The following is a 19,365-nucleotide window of genomic DNA, read 5'->3' as shown; positions in this document are numbered from 1 at the left end:
GGTGACATCAGTCTTGGCAGTTGAATGGGCACTAAGTCTGTGGGATGCAGAACTGGACAGGAACCAGTCACCTCCAGTATTTCCATCTCCACCCATTTTATGTCAGTCCTTGTCAACCTGCACTCCACTGGCTCAAGATTCAGCTTCAGTGACAATGTGCAGTTAGCAGAGGTCTTCACTTATTTTGGTTGATCAAAGCTGAATTGAGTCCCTTCTAGAAGAGGGGTTCTACAGAGCTGAAAGGAGGAGCATAACCATTTCCTTGGTGAGAGGTTGCAGCAAGGAGATGAACCACTGCTGCTCTGAAGTCATCCCACTTCCCTAGCATGCGGGCAGATGCAGAATCTTCTGCGTAGGGAGAAGCCTCAAGAACACGTGTGCTTGGTAGGAAATGAGTGAGGAGGGAGTGTTCTGCAGCATCACTGAGGACAATGACTACTACTAGCCACGTTGAGGGAGGTCGTGTTATAGTGCTTACTCAGCTGCAGTGTTGCAATGGAAACAATTGTATGTTTCTAGCAGGGCATTACAGGAACTTGCTCATTCATAATTGCTTTCTTATCTCATTCCTTGGCCACAGCAATCCAAACTGTATTGAGCAAAGCACATAAACAGTTTTGTTTACTGTCATTATAAAGCTAGGCATCCTGCTTAATTTTTAGTGAATTGTAATGCTGCTCTGACATCAGTAATGCTGATGGGAGTTCATGTATCAGTATTCAGAAAGAGCAATGCTATAAGCACACAGTTTAATTGTGATTATTAAGCACATTTCTATTTAGCAGTTATGGTATCACAGTGCAAATATTACTCATGGTTTTGCTGGCTTACAGTGAAATTCTCAATATTTATTCAAAGCTATTAATTTAGTGGAAAATGGATTTCCATTACAATCTCCATTCCTGGTCCCTTTGGGCCATGTTACAGGATTTAACATTGCAATGAACTCCTCCCTTGCTCCTAACCTGGCTATCAACAAGGGGTTTCTGCTACAATAGTTCCCATAACATGCAACTCAAGTCCCAGCTTACAACAACTTAAAAGTATTTCTGTTACAATGAGGGAAATGGGTACTTCAGTTCACTCCCTCTCTCCCCTCTCGTATTTAGATACAAATAAAACCTAGTATTAGTTAGTGTAAGAGGTTGTTAGAGGCTGAAAGCTGGGCAATCTGTGAATATTTGCTCATTCTGTCCTGCTATATCCAATGTTTAGTTTACTGGCAGGCTGACCTAGAACAGCAGATTCCTACAGCACAGGTTTACCAGCACGGAGACTCAAAACACAGCACGTGCAGTTGTGCTCCTGCTACTGGACCAAGGCCATGTGTATGGGTATTTCTGGGCATTTGCCATGGGGATGTACCCAAAAGGCAGCATCCTACACTCTCACAAACTAATACCACTTGTTATCCAGCCTGTAGCTTCATACCGACGGTGGGTTACTGCAGCTGGGTTGAATGGCTGGGTGGGAGTATTATGCAATCCACTAAGCAGAGCCCAGGCAACACCTCCTGCATACAAAATTGCTCCGTTTAGTTTCTCAGCAAAACTATCACTCATGTGAATGTGACTGATTTGTACTGGACATGCTGGAACAAAACCACATACAGCTATGTCGTCCTTCAGGTCTCAGTTAAGCTAATAAGTGCTCTGAGAGCTTCTCTGGTTTGTACAAATAAATTCCTGAGCTGAAAGCGCTACTTGCCAGACTTTGATGACAAGTTTCCTGTCAGGGTAGATCTGTTCTAGTATCTCCCACAAGATTTGGGGGGTTTTCTTTGTTTTTTTCTTTCAGACACTAGCAGAACTTCAGCAGCTCAATCTGCTGGTAGTTGTTCCTCCTGCCCTAAAACCTTCTGCAACAACACTCTGAACTCAGCCTCCTGCAGCATCAAAAAGCCCTGTGGCCCTGTTTAAAGTCAAAGGTAAAAGGACTGATGCCATTCAAAACCCATCCTCTCTTTAAAGCTAAATGCTTTATTGCAGCCAGTACTATTTGTGACTACAGGCTATAGCTCTGCTATAGCTCTGCAGGGGGATTGCTTAATAAAGCTTGTTGATTTGTCCCTCAACATAGCTGTATCCAGGCACAGTCAAAGCTCCAGCTAGAAAGGTTTCCACCTGTCCTACACTCCTTCATAACCCTTGTTGCAAGAGAACTCCTCTCATGAAATGCTTTTTAGGGCTTTTATCACCAGTGACTTTACCAAGCCAAGTCCATGAGAAGGAAGGATATCTCTTAGCGGTAAGCTTGCAGGTTTTATTGCTGAATGAGATTATTGCTTTAAGTGAAACTGTGAGAAGCATATGGCACAGAAAGGACTTAGACTGTGACCTGGCAGCTTAGGTAGCTTAGTTATCACAGTTATTCCCTTTGCTCTTCCTTCCAGGCAAGGGAAATGTTGATTTGTTCTGGGACTGGGAGAGTTTGCTAGCTAAGAAGGTGAAGGGCTCAAGCAGCGTTTTCCGATCTGTTACAGTCACTTCCCACAGTCTCACTTTCTCAGCCCTTGCCCATTGCTGTGCTGCTTCTGTTTCCACTTGCCTTTGGTCCACGAGGTCAGTTTTGTTTCCCAGGACAATAACTGTTACCTACAAACAAAACAAAAGGGTAAGCTTTATACAAAACACATGCACCACTCACAGCTCTTTTCAACAACAGGCAAGTAGCAACACAGTTCAGACCTGTTCTTTAACTTGGCACTGGCACAAGATAAATGTATAGTTTGGAAGATCAGGGTTTGGGATTCTAATTAGCCTCATCTGCATGTGGGCTGGGAGCTGGTTTTAATCATAGGATATGCAGGACTTCTCCTTCTCCCCCCTCCCCAGCTGCTTAAAGGGAAGCAATGCCCAAGAGAGCCAAAGTTAAACAGCCCTATTCTCCATTTACTTGACAACTGACCTGCCCTATACAAATGATAAGAACATGACATCTGAGTAGGTCAGAGCAGCAGATGCTTGAGAGGTGAAAAAATGCATGGCAGCAGAGAGAGCCTGGACCCCACAGCTGTGGATTTTGCCCAGCTTGTTTTAACCAAGCCCACAATACAAATAAAGCCACCTGCCAGAAGGCAGCCTGTGCCAGCAGCCCGGGCAGGCTGAGCTGTTGTTCAGTCCAGCCCACTGCCCAATCCTGCACGCGTGGAAAGCCACCAGAGGGACCTATCTGGACAGTCTTCTGTTGCTGCAAGGGTCAGATAAGCATCAGCACCATCCTCTCAGAAGCAGTTTCAAGCAGCTGGTTAGCTAACTAGAGCAGCACAGCTGTTTCAAAACACAGCCTTAGTTGTAATGATCCATCCAGTGACTTCTGTATCACCAAGGCAGTACAGTGTGGCTGAGCTCAGTGGCCTGCCTGGTGGTACTTCAGTTCTACACTTACAGTTACTGCTCCTATTTTAAGTTAACCATTTTCTAAAAATGTGTTACCAGCATCAGCTCCTAGGGAAAACTGTGCCTATATTTAGTGTTCAAGGTCCTTAGTCAAACTGGTCTCAACTCTGCACTAGTGGTTTGACAAAGATAAAGTGATAAATTCTTCTTTGGGGTTTTGCTGTGGCCACACCTGCTTGCTCTTTCCCGTTCATCAAGCTAATTCCAGGATGTCTTTTTCTTAGCAGCTAGAGGTGTTTGTCCTGTTCCTGTGAGGTCTGAGGCTTCCTTTCCTTTCTATAGCAGCCCAGGGTGTTCAGGAAAATCTGTTTTCCCTCTGAGAAGGCTTTGAAAGAAGCTAAAATCCTCATATGTATTTACCACGTGTTCCAACTGAATTTTACCTATGGTTAAACTCTGTCAGTATGAGAGAACACAAACTCTATTTAGCATAAAATTTGGCCAGGCTTTAAGGTGGGTGCTGGAGAGCAGAGCCAAGAAACCAGCCATCAGTGCTTTCTGTCATCTGCCACACAACAGGAGACTGTGCCACTCAGAAGCACAATGTCCCTCACTCAGTTAAGGATGCTTTCTAGCACAGCCCAAGCTTTGAGCCTGCTGTTGCTATTTTAAACTAGGACTCCTGCTCACCTTCTATCTATGCTTCAAAGCCTATTTTATATGGACTATAAACCACAGAAATAAAACTAATTTATAGCACCACTCTCTCAACTATGCCATCCTTAGTCAAGATCAAAACTTTTAAGCTCTGCCAAAGGATAAACAAATTGTCTGTTTTCTAAAATACGTGCATTCAACAAGAGAGGAGTTCTGGCAGCTAACACAGAAGAGAGAGAGACATGGATCCTGTTTGGGCTGTGACTCGCTCTCTGCATTACAACATGCTGTAAAGTACTGCATCGGGGCCCTCAAAAAACACAGCACCTGAGAAAAACTTCCTGCTTGTCCACCTTTCCTTGCCTTGCAGGGGAGTTGTAATTGACTCCCAGATTCCTGCTGTACGTGACGGCCTGAAGCTCACACCAGCCCTACAAGCTAACATAACTCTCCCATGATGGCACATTCGGCTGCTGTCAGCCTTGGAGCCTGCCTTCCTCCACCACCCTATGTGCTGTCAGTACTGAACGAGATACATTTTTGGAAAGTCTCTCCCTACCATTATCCAATTAGCTCTTCATGAGCTTCTATTATTTTTTTTAACAGCATAAACCAGACATTTGGAAAGCTGTAGGCTAAAGACATTTACCAGGGAAAACTACTCGAGAATATAAAGATACTGTAGGAAAAGCCATAATGCTAATGCCACATGCAAGTTATATTTGTTTAGCTAAGCTGGAACACTGTCAGCTGAAAACACTAGCTGCTTTCTAAGGGAAAATAGAGCAGTCATTTCACACAATTGAATTGATTCAATATGGTTGTTAAAATACATTAAAGCCGCTTTGCCAATTGACTAATGTCTGGGAGACCCACTGTCAATTACACTAGTTTGTAAGCCATCAAGTACAAAACAAACAAAGATAATACCCTTCGTAATATTACTCTATGCACTTGACTTCCCATGTACAATATCTAAAAAAACATATGAACTGCACTGCTGTAGACCATATGTTTTATTAGTCATAAGTATCCTGGCTGGTGCATTCAGTTAACTGAATTTTAGCTCAGTAGATGAAGTAAGGAGGAAAAAAAACCCCACATTCTTTTGCATGACCTGCATGGCATGTGAATTAGGCTTCCCCAGCATGAGAAAGCTTCCTTTGGCTGGATTGCCCATGGCTATGGGTACATTAATTTTCCTTTGTATACGAGCTTTAAAGAAACAAACTCTCTGCTTTGCAACCTTAATTTTCTATCACTGATATAGCTATGAGCCAAGCAGTTAAGCACCGTGCATTTACCTCCTTTTTGTCTCTAAAGACGTCAATCTCCTTTTTAAGCAGTTCCACTCTTTGGAAAGCTTCGAAGCTGGTCACAGCATACACAAGAACGAAGCCATCAGCAACAGAGAAATAGTGCTTTGGCACTTCTACACCCTCCTGCAGACCCCTGGTGTCATAAAGCCGTAACTGTTCCTTCACGCCTCGGTCGGTTTCCACCGATGCCAAATACACATCTTCCATTGTGGCACCCTCTTCTAAACCTGTTTTAAAACAAGCAGGAAAGTTCAACTGGTGTAAGTACAGCATCAGTATAAGAATTATTTGAAGTACAGCAGAATTTCACCCCACAATAGCTTCTAGAGCATGTTTTCCAGAGTGACTTGACCTGGACTCAACGTTGCCTGACATCCCCGTGAAGGACTGTATTCATAAATCACTGTACCAGCTATTTACAATAGCGACACTGCATAAATACAACCATCTAATATGTGAACACATGATTATGCCTGTGAAATTAATCTGTGCAACATGCACATTCAGGATAGGATAAGATATACAGCTCTTCCCCTAGGTTTCCCAAACTCCAACCACCCAGCATACCAATTCTATGCCAAACATGCTGCAAATGGGCCTGCCCAAACATACCCTTTTGGAAGAACAGCCAAGGAACACCAGATAGTCAAGTACTAACATCTTGAGCTTACTTCTTTGCTTCATACTGAGATGGATCATATGGCAGAAGCAGAAGCCAACAGAATAATTCTGGAAATGAACGTGTATTGGTGGTACAATTAACCAACAAGTAAAATCAAGCCAGAAAAGGAAAGGGAAGTTTGCATGTAAGCAAAGTTGCATGTTATATTTATTCAAATACACAGTGAGTTTTTTCAACCCCTTAGGTATTTAAAATGATTCAGATTTGCTAATAGAAGCAAGCTCATCTACTGCAAGGTAAGAGCACACACGAGGTAACAAGCTTTCATGTATATATGTAAGTGTGTATATATATATATATATATATATGTGTATATCACTTGCTCCATGGTAACTACCTGCAGACTGGCCCTCCTTGCTTCCTCTCCCCGTGGTAAATGTGAGGTAATTCAAGACCTCTTATTTTGAACTAATTAAAATTACTTTTTCCAAGCCAAACCAAGCCAAAACACATAGATCACCTTAGCTTTGTGTTCCCCCTGGATGTGGGTGCATAAGGTCCCAGCAAACTATGTACAGTGTCACTGGGCCACTTTCAGAGTTGGTTTAAAGTATCCATATAAACCCTCTGCAATCCACCTTTTTGCCTCCATTGCACTCCTGTATGCATTAATTGTTTGCCTTTGTAGGGCTACAGCAACCAGTTCTGTTTTATTCTCGTTGTGTGCCAAAAAGGGGCCATATTAGTGCATTGTTTAAGAAAACACCAGGGATTATTTGCCCTGTGAAAATTAGGATTTTTCTACATTCAATGACACTATTCAGAGTGCTTCACATTGACAAACAAGCTGAAGCATTCCTCCCACGCTGACGGTTTCCCATGATGTATGCAGCATTCCTGCGCAGGAAAGTGGCACAAGCTGTTCTTTTTGCCCCTCTCTGTGCAGTCATCATAGATCAAACGCTTATTAGGTTTGCAAAGAATTAATTTCCCTCACCTCCAAATATAACCATGCTAATGTGCAAAAGCAAAACTGTGAGGAGAAGGACAAAACAAAGGTTAATAAAAAGAGGAGGCACAAACACATTCCGTGTAGCTGGAGAATGTATTACAAGGGCATTTCTTAAGACCAAAGTAGTAACAAAACCCTTTCTGGATATAGCACTCTTCTATAGGTACAGCACTATATTCTTGCTTTGCGTCCTTGTGTAGTACAGACAGGTCAAGGAAATACCTAGCATCAGTAAATACTACTTTTGCAAGAAGGAATGAACCATAAGTACCAAAGTTTTCTGCTTAGAAAGCAATAATGTTGTACAGGTTTTTACCATCTAAATGATGCACTGTAATTCAGCAGTTCTCCTCTGATGGTCTATTTTTAATGGCATTAAAAGTAGCAGTGAAAACTATGTCTTTTAACAACCTACTTGAAAATTAAGGGAAAAATTAAGACCCAGCACTGAAGTCAGCAGAATAGAGCAATAAATTTTGATGTGAAATGGGGAGGGCACTTTGGAGGCAGCTGGAATTTATGCATCTGTAGCAGATTCCAGAGGTAAAACTTCACCTATGTACATTGCAGGAGGGAGTATATGCAAGTAGATTCCTAAGCAAACAGATAACTTTTAGATGTACCTGTGTCACCATATTCTAGGCCCTGCTTCTAAAGCCCAGACCACGTGCTAGCCACAGCATGCAACAAAAATCTTTACAATTCTTGTCAGTACCGTCCCAGTCAAACACTTTTCTGGTCTCCATTCAAACAGGATGGGGCTTGACCAACCTGGTTTAGTGGAAGGTGTCCGGGGGATTGGAACTCAATGATCTCTAAGGTACCTTCCAAGCCAAACCATGCTATGATTTTATGTGCCAGGCAAGCTGTTGTACTAGCAGCAAAACTAGTTAGGAAAGCCCATTGTCCTAGGAGGGTGCCTTTTAACACTCCATCCTCCTGTCACAAGGATCCCAGTTCTCCTTTCCTTCTCTGGCATCCCTGGACATCCTGGCACCTGCACTAGCTGGGTGGGCAAGGGCAGCTTGTGGTGTGGAGTGACTGCCCTGCAGACTACTACCGGCTCAAGAAGCTTTCCCTTGCAAGAGAGTATTGTCACATGCCCTTGCTCTCCTTCCTGCTATCAGTTCTTCTAAATTTACAGAAACGTATTGTGAGACATCCACTGCTGTGACACAGATGAACGGGCAGATGGAACTAGCTTTCATATTCCGAAGCTAGGGGGGGAAAGGGGAACTAACAACAGTTACAGTGAACAATCCTGTGGTTTCTTTGGAAACTAAAGATTAAGAAAAGTTAGGGAGGGAAAAGAAGGATAGACAGGAGATTGATGCCATTCTCTAGTGCCTACATAGCTGGTGCAAGTCTTGGGAGAAACAGAAAGGTCTTCTTCTATGTTACCAACTGCTGCTACAGAGGAACTGCAAGAGGAAGCTTCAGTCTTAAATTGAGTGGTGTTTCAGCCCCTGATGGCTTCCCAATCAGGAAAGGCTCAATACACTAAAGAATTGAGCACACAGCCTGGCCAAGGCAAATACTGCAAATACTAAAATACAGCAAAATTTCAAGATGGATGGAATTTCAGAAGTTCCTCAGGGACTCTTGAACATAAAGGCAGAGCGTGTTTTGTGTCTTCTTAGAGTACTTTTTGAAGTCTTGCATGTATTTTCACCTTCCCTTTTTACAGCAGGAATTTAGCAAAGACCTCCTAAAGCATGCTATCCCTTGTGTTTGTAAACTGCAGGATAACAGGCTTTGCTTTCCTACATCTCAAATGACAAAGTATCAGAGTATCCCTGACTTGGAGAGGAGCTGGACAGGCCTCAGCAGGAGCTGGTCTATGTAAATGTAGCTGCTAGTTAAGTACTGGTCTCACCAAGTAGTGGGCACGATTCTGACCCTTAGTTGCATACATTCAGCTCCATTTTCATTCATTTCTAAAATGTTAAACTGGCTGCAGCTCTATCATGAGGTAGTTTTGATATAAGAAACAAGGATATAAGAACACATAATTTGGTTAATTAGCCTCCATATCTTTGGAGCTGTGAAAGCCAAAACCTAAAATCCCTTCAGCTGAGACCAAATGAGGCAAATTCTTCCATTACAGGTTCTACCACAGCAATATGTTTTCATTCCTAGCTGGTAAGATGATTTGAAATAACTACTTATGAATAACCTGACCACACCAGCTATTTACACAGCCAGGAGGCAAAGGTAAGGAAAATCCATAGGAAGCACTCTCATCTCCTCCTGTTGAGCTGATAAGGGGCCAGAGATACTTTACAGGCAGAAGGAAGACTCCTTTCTGCACCACAAGTGAACAGGGACACTGCTTAAGGAAAAACACCTATCCTCTTTACAGACATGTCCCATGCCAAAGTCAAACCAGGAACTCTGTTAGTCCTCCCAAGAGAGCTTAGGCTAAGCAGAGCAAGTCTTTAACAACTCTTCAGCCTGACCATGGCAATATAGTCCCTGCATGACTCAAAGCTTAATCTGCCCCCATTTCAAACATCTGCTTTCAGATTTTGTCTCATTCCTTGTATCAGTTTAGCCAGAGAGGCTGCCTTGCAATACGTATGTTACTTTATGCCTTTTTGCCCTTTCTCATGCTAGGGCCCAACACAAACAGCTGCTCTTGCAATTTTAAAGCCTAGCACAAAGGTGTGTAGCACTACACATTGTTGCTCACATGGTCCAGGAACAGATATTCCATTTTGGGGGTATTCTTCCCTCCTAACTACGTTTTCCTCTTTGACCTCAAGCAATCTTAGTGCCTTTTCAAAAGTACCAGCTGCTGACCATGTAAGAAACACAGAACTTAGGGACTTCATTTATGACAAGCCAGGGAGAGCTGAAGGTGCACATTTTCTAGGAAAAGAAAGCACAACTAGGTTTACAGCATCATCACCAAGTACATAGCCAGGAGCATGGGCTCAAAGCCAAGGGCTTTATATAGCAACCTGAAACCTCCAAGGACATTAATCACTTCCCTGATAGCAGCTGTGCCACCACTCCTTTTGACAGCAAAGTCAACAGGAGGCACTTGACCACTGACATAGACTCACAGATGATTACAGCCACAAGTAGATCCCCATGTTAGTGGCTGGGACACCACAGAGGTTGGCACCAGACTCTGTGCTGCTCTGAGCCTACAACTAAGTTTGAGCATGCTTCTTGTCACTAGGAGCAGGATAAGGATGCCGCAAGGAATGGAAAGACTCCATGCATTGGCTCCCTGGCCCTCGGACCAGCCACAGAGCTGCTCCTGACGTCAGTCAGGAAGCACAGGTTTTGGAACAGCTTGTGTCCATTTTGCCATACCCGGTGGGCTGCCTTACTGGCTGGCTCTGAACAGACAGGCTTTCAGCAAACACACTAGTCCCTTTCGCTTCTTGCCAGAGAGGCCAACAGCCAAGATGCACATGCCAGCTTTCTGGAGCTCAAGGATCAGGATTCAATAATCACGTTTTAAGTGTGAAGGGGCCACCCCTGTGACGATGGCACCAGCAATGAGTCTGTGCAGTGTAAAAGCAGCTCAGCTAGGGAGCAATCAAAGACTCACTGTTATTCAAACTCTGTCCTTGCCCAGTGAGACCCTTACAGTGGTGTTCTGCTTCTGCAGTTTGGGGGTTAAATTAATACAGATTGGAGCAGTAGCTAAAGATCTTCTGGGAACCATTTTCAGCAGCCCGTACCTCAGGCACCCTCTGCCAGAACTGTCTGTGGGCTGAGGAAGAGGCAGGAAGGATGGTGACCTCTCAACAGGACTGCCAGGAACACCAACATATCAGTCCATACCCCAAAATGTGCCTGGTGGCACACGTGCTGGGCCATGGCTGCTTGTCCCTTGGGGCTGCAGTGGCTCCAAATGTATACTCCCTTTGCATACTCTCATCTTGACTCTGCTATTCTCTAAATGTCTTGGGAATAAGATTTGACCAGAATAATAGAAAACAGGAGACTACCTTCCTCCATGTCTCCTCTGCTATCAGCTGCTCCTCCCCTTACTGCTAACTCCAAAAAAAGTGCAGTGCTCTGGGAAAGGAAAACTGGTATTTTTAAGGAAGGGAGGAGGGAAGTTCGCATTGCACAATGGCTGAGCTGGAGCAAAGCATTCAGGAGTGACAGAGGAACACCTGTAGCTAAACCCTGGGCACAAGGCCTCCCTCCGGTTATGTCAGCCAATACCCATGACGCTGTATAATCATGTACATGACTGGCTCCATAAATAGCTCCTCCGATCAGCAACACCCGAATATCCTTCCTGCCTGTGTCATTAATACGTGCCCGGGGCAGGAAGTAATGCAAGGCAATATGATTTAAGTAATGTGGCCTTGCTCATGCTGCTTGGGTGTCTGTGATAGCCACCCAACACCGTGCACAGAAGCAGCACCTCGGTGGCAATGGGAAAAACCTTTAGCCTGCAGGCTTGCAACTTTCACGCTGAAAGCTACACAGGGCTACATGCGTAGGGCTCAGTAGGATGCTGGAAACACATGTTACTGCAGTATTAGAGGAAATCCTTTGAAACAAGGGCATGAGCATGCAGTTCTGTATCACGCTTTGCCAGCAAATTCCTCGATCCACACATTTTAAAGGCGCAGTGACTGCAAAGCACCATTTTAGAAACCCTAGTGTTTATCCAATAACTTACTCCAAGTCCACTTCACTTACCAGCCCACGGAAAAGATACAAACTGACTAGACATCTTCTGACTGAGCCCTAAGATTCACCCCTGGTGCCAGCCCCTGTTTCTAGATGAGGCAGGAGTATTTTGCCAGCCTGCTGATCATTGTGCTTCCTCTCTTAGATAAGTCAAGGCTTTGCCTTCATTACCTTTCTTTTGCATACAGCAAGTCTCACACATCCCATACTCCTCTCCCAAGTCCCTTTTCCATGGGAGGATTTATTTCAGAACTCCAAGCTTGGCCCTTGAAGTTCAGCACACAGCACGGGACCTACAGCTGAGCTGGTTTTCTTTCCAGCGCTTTGATTAGATATCAGCCAAAACCAAGCAAAATAAAGCTTTAAGAAGACGGAATAAAAGTCTGAACAGTCCCTCCACTCATCAGATGACATCTATTTACTTTTCAGGCATCTACAGCATCTTGCAGGGAATGAGATATTTCTTATGTAAACAGGCAGCAAGCACATCACCTACTTTTCTGTGTTTGTTTCTTTTCAAGCATTCACATATTTTTTAACGGGAAACACCACAAAAAAGGTCCTTCTCCAAGTCTGAACTGCCCAGAGATGTAACAAACACACATTAATTTCCTACTTCACCCCAGTGCAGTTTGCAGTCCTCCTTTACCATGTTTTTGGGAACCACGCAGAGCAAGATGCTGGAAAAGGAAGCAAAAAAAGCAAAAATATCTCACCAATAGTGTGCTTTCCATAGAGAAGCTGCTCCAAAATCGCAGTCTTTCCCACCGAGGCCATTCCACACACCACCACCTTGTAGCCCTTTCCCATCTTTCCCAAGAGGGCAGAGTCAGCAGGAGAGCCCTGTGCAGACACAGGAGTCTGTGAGCCTGGCACCAGGCAAAAATGGAGCCCACAAAAGGTGAGAGGCAAAGTGGGAAGGAGCGGCTGCTGGGAGGCACAGCTCCCCCCCCAGAGCTGGTATTTTTAGGACTAGAGTTTCCTCCCACACAGTTTTCCCAGGTTTTCGGCTGCTGCCATTGCTGATGATGCTTGCCCGCAGCCTCAACACTTGTCCCATCAGGCCTGGGGAAACTAAAGCTGTGTAACCCCTCTGGGTACACACAGGGGCTATGTTTGTTGGTGTGTGTACGCTGCAAGGCCTGCACTACTGGCTTCATGGGCTTGCAGTGGGCCTGATGGTACCTGGTGGTATCAGAATGGCTTCTGGAACTGCAGCAAAATAGCAGTACCTTCCCTTTTATTTCATGCATAGAAAGGTTCTAGCTTTTACAGACTATGAGATTGAAAAGAGAAGTGTTAAAGGCAGAAACACAGGAAGGCAAATGCAAAAGCAGGGCTTTCATCTACTTTAAGTCAGTTTGAATGGGTGAGGGTTGGTTCTAGCAGGAGGCCTCCAGAAGCCAGCCATGGGCCCTAAGTCCAAGTTTGCTGCTCAGAGTAGTTTGCCCCAGACACAGCTGCAGAGTACCTTGCTAGGACTAGGAGGGGCTGGCGCTGTCCTGCTTCAACTCCAGGTTAGCCGGGTGATGCTTCACAAGCTAGGGTGCCCTGCAAAACATGCACCAAAAGACAGAGAGGTCACCCCACCGCAAAGCAGGAAGCACTTTCAGTCAGGGAAAGCCTAATTCCAGCTTTGACTCAGCACCACCTCCACAGCAGCACACTAAGGACGCTGCAGAAAGCAGGACAAAGTCCCCTCAGCACCAGGCCCCTTCCCTGGGCCTGACAATTCACCTCTGCTAGTGCTGGGGAGGAGGGGAGGCACAGAAACGTTCGGTACGCAGGAAAGACGGGAGCACAACAGGAATGCGTAGAGCGAGGGCCTCAGCCCCAGCGCAGGCAGACGCTCACCTTGCACAGAGCCCTTGCCGCAGAGCCCCTCAGGCCTGCGGCACCGGCGGCTGGCTCCCTCCCCCACCTCCCCCAAAGGCTTCAGGGCCGTCTTAGCTCCCTCTCCCCCGTTATAGTTTAACTGTATGACGTGTCTCCCACCGCCCCCCCGCGCACCTGGGCACAGCTTCCCTCGGGACCCCATGGAGCCGGGACCAGTCCCGCCTCTGCCGCCCATTGGCAGGCGCGGGGGCCGGGCCCGGCCGGTGGCCCGGCGGTTCCCCCCCTTCAGGACTACGCTACCCATGAGGCACCGCGGCCGCGGCCGGAAGCCTGGTGCCGCCGCAAGGGGTTGTGGGGAGTAGGCCTCTTCCTTTCCGGTGCTGGGCGACATCAGGTGAGGGTTGGTTTGTGCTCGGCCTGTCCGTTAATCCGCTTCCATCCCGGGCCGGAGGTGCCCATCCTGCCGCCCCGGTGCCGCCGCGCCGGGCTGGGACATGGCTGCTCTCGCGGCAAGGGGCTCTCTGCAGCCCGCGGGGGCCGGGAGGCCTACGGAGGGCCTGTGGGCTGCCCGCGGTGTGGGGCGGGGAGGGATCCCGCAGTGCTGGCTGGTGTGAGCAGCAGGCCGAGCAGCTTAGTGCAGCAGGTGGGCACAGGTTGTACGGCCCGGGTTGACTCCGGGTTTGCGTTCTTCTGTGTCAGTGCAGTCGTAAAGATGGAGTTGATTGGGACGGGAAGAGCTGGGCCTTAGCTAGGCAGGTAGGAAGAAGAAGGGTATGGAAAATCACACGTGAACGGGCATTTTCTTGGTGCGAATAAATGAATTGCGTTTAGCTGATGGTGACTTGGGGGGGGGGGATTTGATGGAGTTTACTTCCAGCTGTTGGTTGCTGCAGGTGTGTGAGAGCCCAAACGTTTTTAGGGGTAATTAACCCATGTAAGAATAAAAACCCCACGACTGACACTCATATGCTTCCTTACAGTTAAATATTTACAACTTGTTTCAGATGTTAACTAGATTCTCATATACGCATATCAAAATATCTCAGCTGAGGACTTTAATGCTTAAGAACACATGGAAAGGAAGTAAAAGCCCCATGTCATGTTGGAGACTAGCCCAGTGTGAGCCATGGTAGACATGGCAGTGGTATAAAGAAGCTTGAGAGCATCCCGCTTCAGTGGTGCTGCGTATGTGGTTTCATGCAGTGTCCCTCTTGGCAGCATTTCGCGTTTGTATGTGGTGCATGTTACTTATTGACCTCTCAATTCAGCAGGTAGACAAACATGGGTGCCTACAAGTACATCCAGGAGCTATGGAGGAAAAAGCAGTCGGACGTGATGCGGTTCCTCCTGCGTGTTCGCTGTTGGCAGTACCGCCAGCTCTCTGCCTTGCATCGAGCTCCCCGGCCCACCCGACCAGACAAAGCTCGCAGGCTGGGATATAAGGCTAAGCAAGGTAATGAGATGTAGAGCTCAAGTCCATGGGCTTCATGATGGAGTGGCCCACTTTTATGTCAGCTTTCTTCTTTCCTTAAGTGACAGCTGAAATACTCCCCAAGAAACTGTTGTCCTTCATAAAATGAACTTTATGTTATAGATGTGTTAAATTGATAGCAGTGACCACAGCCTAAAACGTTACTTCACGTATCTGAATTCACACCTTCTGTGGCCATTTTGGCAGATGGAGATCAAGTGGGCTTTGGCTGGTGCAGAGTTGACTGGTGCTTTTGGTACCTTTGGTTTGAGGGGTGTTCTTTCTCTGCCCATGTTTTGTCATGCATCACTGACTGTATTACAGCTGCATGTGCTTGAGTAAGCAAGATGATGAACAGTTAACTGGTCAGTGAAAGAAACTTGGAGAAAATGGCCTTCTGTCTGTTAATTTGAGGGTAGATTTAGATATTAGGAACAAACTGTTCTCTGGGAGGGTGGTGAGGCCCTGCCACAGACTGCCTAGCAAAGCTATGGCTGCCCTGACCCTGGCAGTGTTCAAGGCCAGGTTGGACAGGGCTTGGAGCAGTCTGATCTACTGGAAGATGTCCCTGCCCATGGTGAGGGGCTGGACCTAGCTGAGCTTTTAAAACCCTTCCAATCCAAACCACTCCATAATTCTATGTAATTCTTGAAACAGTTTGAAATGTTCAATATAAAAATGGAAAGGGAGAATCTACGCTTCTGTTATTGTTTTTAAAGTTTCCAGATGAACTTCCTCATTTTTAAGTGAGGAGATTCCAGCAAGGCTTGTGGGTGGCTTGTACTTGCTACCATCAGAATATGGGCAGTTGTGTTTGGGGTAGTTGTTTCTTTGAGTGTTTTGGGGTGGGGTGTTCTTTTGTGTTGCAGTGTAGCTGTAGCTGTTCTTAGTGTATTTGGGAGTGTGTAGTTGAAAGGTGGTGTAAGCTCTGGTTTGGAACTGAAAAACAGTCGTAACAAACAGGACATCACTTCCCTTACTCAGTTATAACGGAAATAACAAAATCATTTTGTGCTGGCCACCTCCAGTTGTAGGTTTTGGTGAAGACTGGTATAAGTGACCTAATTCTGCAGCATGTCATGTCAGGTTTTTGCAGTGGAAATACCATATGGACATCAAAATTGCTACACTCCATAATTCCTCTAGTTCCTAAGTTATCATTTCTTTTAGGTTATGTTATCTACCGTGTTCGTGTTCGCCGTGGTGGTCGTAAACGTCCAGTCCCAAAAGGTGCAACCTACGGTAAACCTGTGCATCATGGTGTTAACCAGCTGAAGTTTGCCCGGAGTCTTCAGTCTGTAGCAGAGGTGACTATTTTGGTTATTGCCCAAACACTTTGCTTTAGGAAGGTGTTGGTCTATAAAACCTGAAAATACTTGTAGACAGAAAAACACCCCAAACCAAAACGCAAGTAACTGGTAAAAGATCGTGAATGCTGATGGCAGGAAACCCTCAGAGTGTCTTGAAAAGCTCTGTTGAGACAAATGAAAAAACTGTTTACAAATCTTGTCTGGGGGAAGTACTGTGTAGGTGGTTTATTGAAGTTCATAGTGTACACTTATAAATCTTGCCACAGTAATTCTCATGAAAAGCAGACATACAACTAGTATAAACCCTGGTAAAAAAAAGGCTAAGGCAAAAGAAATAATTCAAATATGCTCAAGTCTGATTTCACTCTTCACTAAATCCCACCTCTGTTTTCTGCCATGCTGTATGTATTACCAGTTTTAGGTAGTGGTCCTTTTACATCGTACAGAGGAGTTCCTGTCTTAAAGCCTGTAGCATGCCAGAGACCTTCTGGTTCTTCATTAAAAACTTAGTACCTCCCAGGCACAAAGCTTGGTAGCTAACTTGTTTTTAGGCAAGATGTTGTTACCCACCAAAATACTTCAAACAGAAACTTCCATTCAATGAGATCTTTATAAGTTTTGTAAGGTCACAGTAGTAGTGTTGGCGTTAGAATTAACAGTAGTCTGTACTCTGAAAAAAGAGACGAAAGAATGAAGGCTTCTCATGGTCTTTCTGTCTTGAGCAGAAGACTTCTCTGTTCCCAGGACTTCAAAACTATTCATAGCTGACTTAAGCAGTTTGAATATGGTGGGGTTTTCTAAAGGGGGGAAACAAACACAAATGAGACATAACTAATTTGAAAGAAACACAGTTTAAATTAAAAAGGCAATTCTGTGTTTTGAGTGCTCCATGGTATGTTCTTCATGTATGCTATTCTCGTGTAGCTGACAGCCAGTTAAACACTCACTTGTGGCAATAGCTTATGGAAGAGGGTATTTGGCCTCAGTTTTAATTCAGAGGTCTCTGGTTCTGACACGTTCTTTTTGGAAGAGGTATGTTTTTCAACTAGAAATGTAAAACTTCCACTGCAGCTACTATCCCCACATAGAAGCTGGTTGATTGTGTTTTAATGTTTAATACATGTGTTGCTTTCACTTGCTAGAATAAAGCAAGGACTTGATAGAATTTTATTACATATGCAGAAAATAGGCAAGTGTGGTTTACTGGAAGACTGGAGCAGTAGGTTGGGATCCCACTGGGATAGAAGATGGGTGGGCTTCACTAGTTCATATTTTCCCACAGTGATGATCAAGTTGTATGATTAAACCCACTTCTAGCGTTTAAATAAGGAGTATCCTTGATGGGGAGGCAGATGGGGTTGCATATTTGTTATTTTCTTCTTGTTTTCTAAACTTAAGACTCCTTTTTTCCAACCACAAGTGAGGATGGGAATAGCAAGCACTAACATGCCAGAAGTGGAACAAAGACTTGTTACATCAGCTCTTTTCTCCTATCAGTGCAGGCTTATTCTCTGCAGAACCACCTTTAGCTTTGGATGTGCAAACTAATCAGTCTTTCATGACTGCAGCCCCAAGTGCAACTTGTGTTCTCCATCTACATATGAAAGTTGTTTTTAATGCTGGATATTTACTGATTGTGTACTTCTGTGTACAAAGTAGCTCTTTCTTTTATCCACCAAGCACCTTTCTCATTACGTACTTTAAAACCCATTTCACACCCATTTAAGTAGGAATCCAGGCAGCCTTTTTTTAATACAACATTCCTTTCAGCTATTACTTTTTCTTGCATCTTTGCATCTGGAAGGGGAACAGTTCTTTGAGGAAGACAGGGTTGCTTGGGGCAAATTGAAATTTCTAGCACCTACAAAACTTTAGGTTTGAGTTTCATCTTTCTGCATCAAGAGTGCCCTGCATCCATGATTTTGTATCCTTCTGCGTTCATTTTTCCCTGTAGGAACGTGCTGGCCGTCACTGTGGGGCTCTCAGAGTCTTGAATTCCTATTGGGTCGGTGAAGATTCCACATACAAGTTTTTTGAAGTGATCCTGATTGATCCCTTCCACAAGACCATCAGGCGCAACCCTGACACCCAATGGATCACCAAGCCTGTCCACAAGCACAGGGAGATGCGTGGGCTGACATCAGCCGGGCGGAAGAGTCGTGGCCTTGGCAAGGGCCACAAGTTCCACCACACCATCGGTGGCTCGCGCCGTGCTGCCTGGAGGAGACGCAATACCCTGCAGCTGCACCGTTACCGTTAATTCCTGTCCTTGTAACGATCTAATAAAGCTCATGAGGGTTGTTGAGTTTAACAAGTGCTTCTGCTGCTTCTTGGTTTATGTGGAGAAACGTAGAATTCTCCAGGAGTTAAGTCATTGCCATAGTTTTGGAAGGCTTTTTGTAATGTAATCTGATGTTTGTAAACCTTATAGCCTCAAGTGTAAGAGTTCTGTGATGGGTTTCACTTTTGATCAAGACAGAAGACAAGTGTGAATTGAAAGCCGTCAGGCTATTCCGTGTTCTTTATGTTGGTCTGAGTATACATCTTTGCTGTCTGTAGGTCATGGTGTCTGTGTTCTGTGCTTAGACTGAAGGCCAGCTTCGATCTTGTACAATAAGATGTAAACTGAAAGTTCTAGCTTATTTTTTACAGGTGATTAAATGCTAATGGCAATTTTATTTTTCAAGTTGTTTTTGTATCTCTTAAGTGTGAAATCGGGTCTTGAACCTAGCCTGTGTTACCCACAAACATTGGCCAAATCAACTAAGCACAGAATAGAAAGGTAAGGCTTGCCAAGTTCATTAAAGCATATGTTATCTTAAATACAGACACTTCACAAAAAACTGTACAGTCTTTTAGGTTGAATAATAATAAAGTTCTTACTGCAGGGTAGGTATTCATTTGTGCAAGATGCCAGGCTGTTCTTTTTATATTTTGCAGTTGAGATGGTGTTCTTTAGATCTGCCTTTTGACACCAGAACACAAAATGTTTTTCTGGTGTTAAAGAGCTGCATTCCAATTTACTCTGTGTGGTTAGTAGGAATAGTCACATTTGAATGACAGTTACAGGTGAACATATTTTAGGCTTCATTTTGTGAAATTACAGCGTGATCTGCCAGCATGAAGTCAACT

At 44.9% G+C, this 19,365-nt stretch overlaps 2 protein-coding genes across 8 annotated transcripts; one reads left to right on the top strand and one right to left on the bottom strand.

The window, feature by feature from the left end:
• Window positions 1-827: 827 nt before the first annotated feature.
• NKIRAS1 (NFKB inhibitor interacting Ras like 1) lies at window positions 828-13,748 on the bottom strand. 6 transcript variants are annotated; one of them, XR_004081112.2, is made up of 5 exons: window positions 13,627-13,748; window positions 13,088-13,167; window positions 5,927-6,043; window positions 5,300-5,541; window positions 828-2,594 (listed from the first exon to the last, which is right to left on the bottom strand). XR_004081112.2 is itself a non-coding variant. In XM_005152820.3 (5 exons), the coding sequence occupies exons 3-5, from the start codon at window positions 12,424-12,426 to the stop codon at window positions 2,355-2,357; spliced, it is 576 nt and encodes a 191-aa protein (XP_005152877.2). In that variant the 5' UTR covers window positions 12,427-12,459; window positions 13,088-13,167; window positions 13,627-13,748; the 3' UTR covers window positions 828-2,354. The 6 variants fall into 6 exon arrangements, 5 of the variants coding, with proteins under 5 accessions (XP_005152877.2, XP_033923732.1, XP_005152876.3 ...); XM_005152820.3 differs by lacking the exon at window positions 5,927-6,043 and adding an exon at window positions 12,333-12,459; XM_034067841.1 differs by lacking the exon at window positions 5,927-6,043.
• Window positions 13,709-18,919, top strand: RPL15 (ribosomal protein L15). 2 transcript variants are annotated; one of them, XM_005152823.3, is made up of 4 exons: window positions 13,709-13,846; window positions 14,721-14,905; window positions 16,094-16,230; window positions 18,188-18,919. In XM_005152823.3, the coding sequence occupies exons 2-4, from the start codon at window positions 14,734-14,736 to the stop codon at window positions 18,491-18,493; spliced, it is 615 nt and encodes a 204-aa protein (XP_005152880.1). In that variant the 5' UTR covers window positions 13,709-13,846; window positions 14,721-14,733; the 3' UTR covers window positions 18,494-18,919. The 2 variants fall into 2 exon arrangements, with proteins under 2 accessions (XP_005152880.1, XP_005152883.1); XM_005152826.4 differs by having other exon boundaries at window positions 13,758-13,846; window positions 14,724-14,905.
• Window positions 18,920-19,365: the final 446 nt, after the last annotated feature.

This window comes from Melopsittacus undulatus, chromosome 1 (genome assembly GCF_012275295.1).
Source record: "Melopsittacus undulatus isolate bMelUnd1 chromosome 1, bMelUnd1.mat.Z, whole genome shotgun sequence".
In the NCBI taxonomy this organism is placed as follows: Eukaryota; Metazoa; Chordata; class Aves; order Psittaciformes; family Psittaculidae; genus Melopsittacus; species Melopsittacus undulatus.
This window is presented reverse-complemented; position numbering and strand designations above follow the sequence as displayed.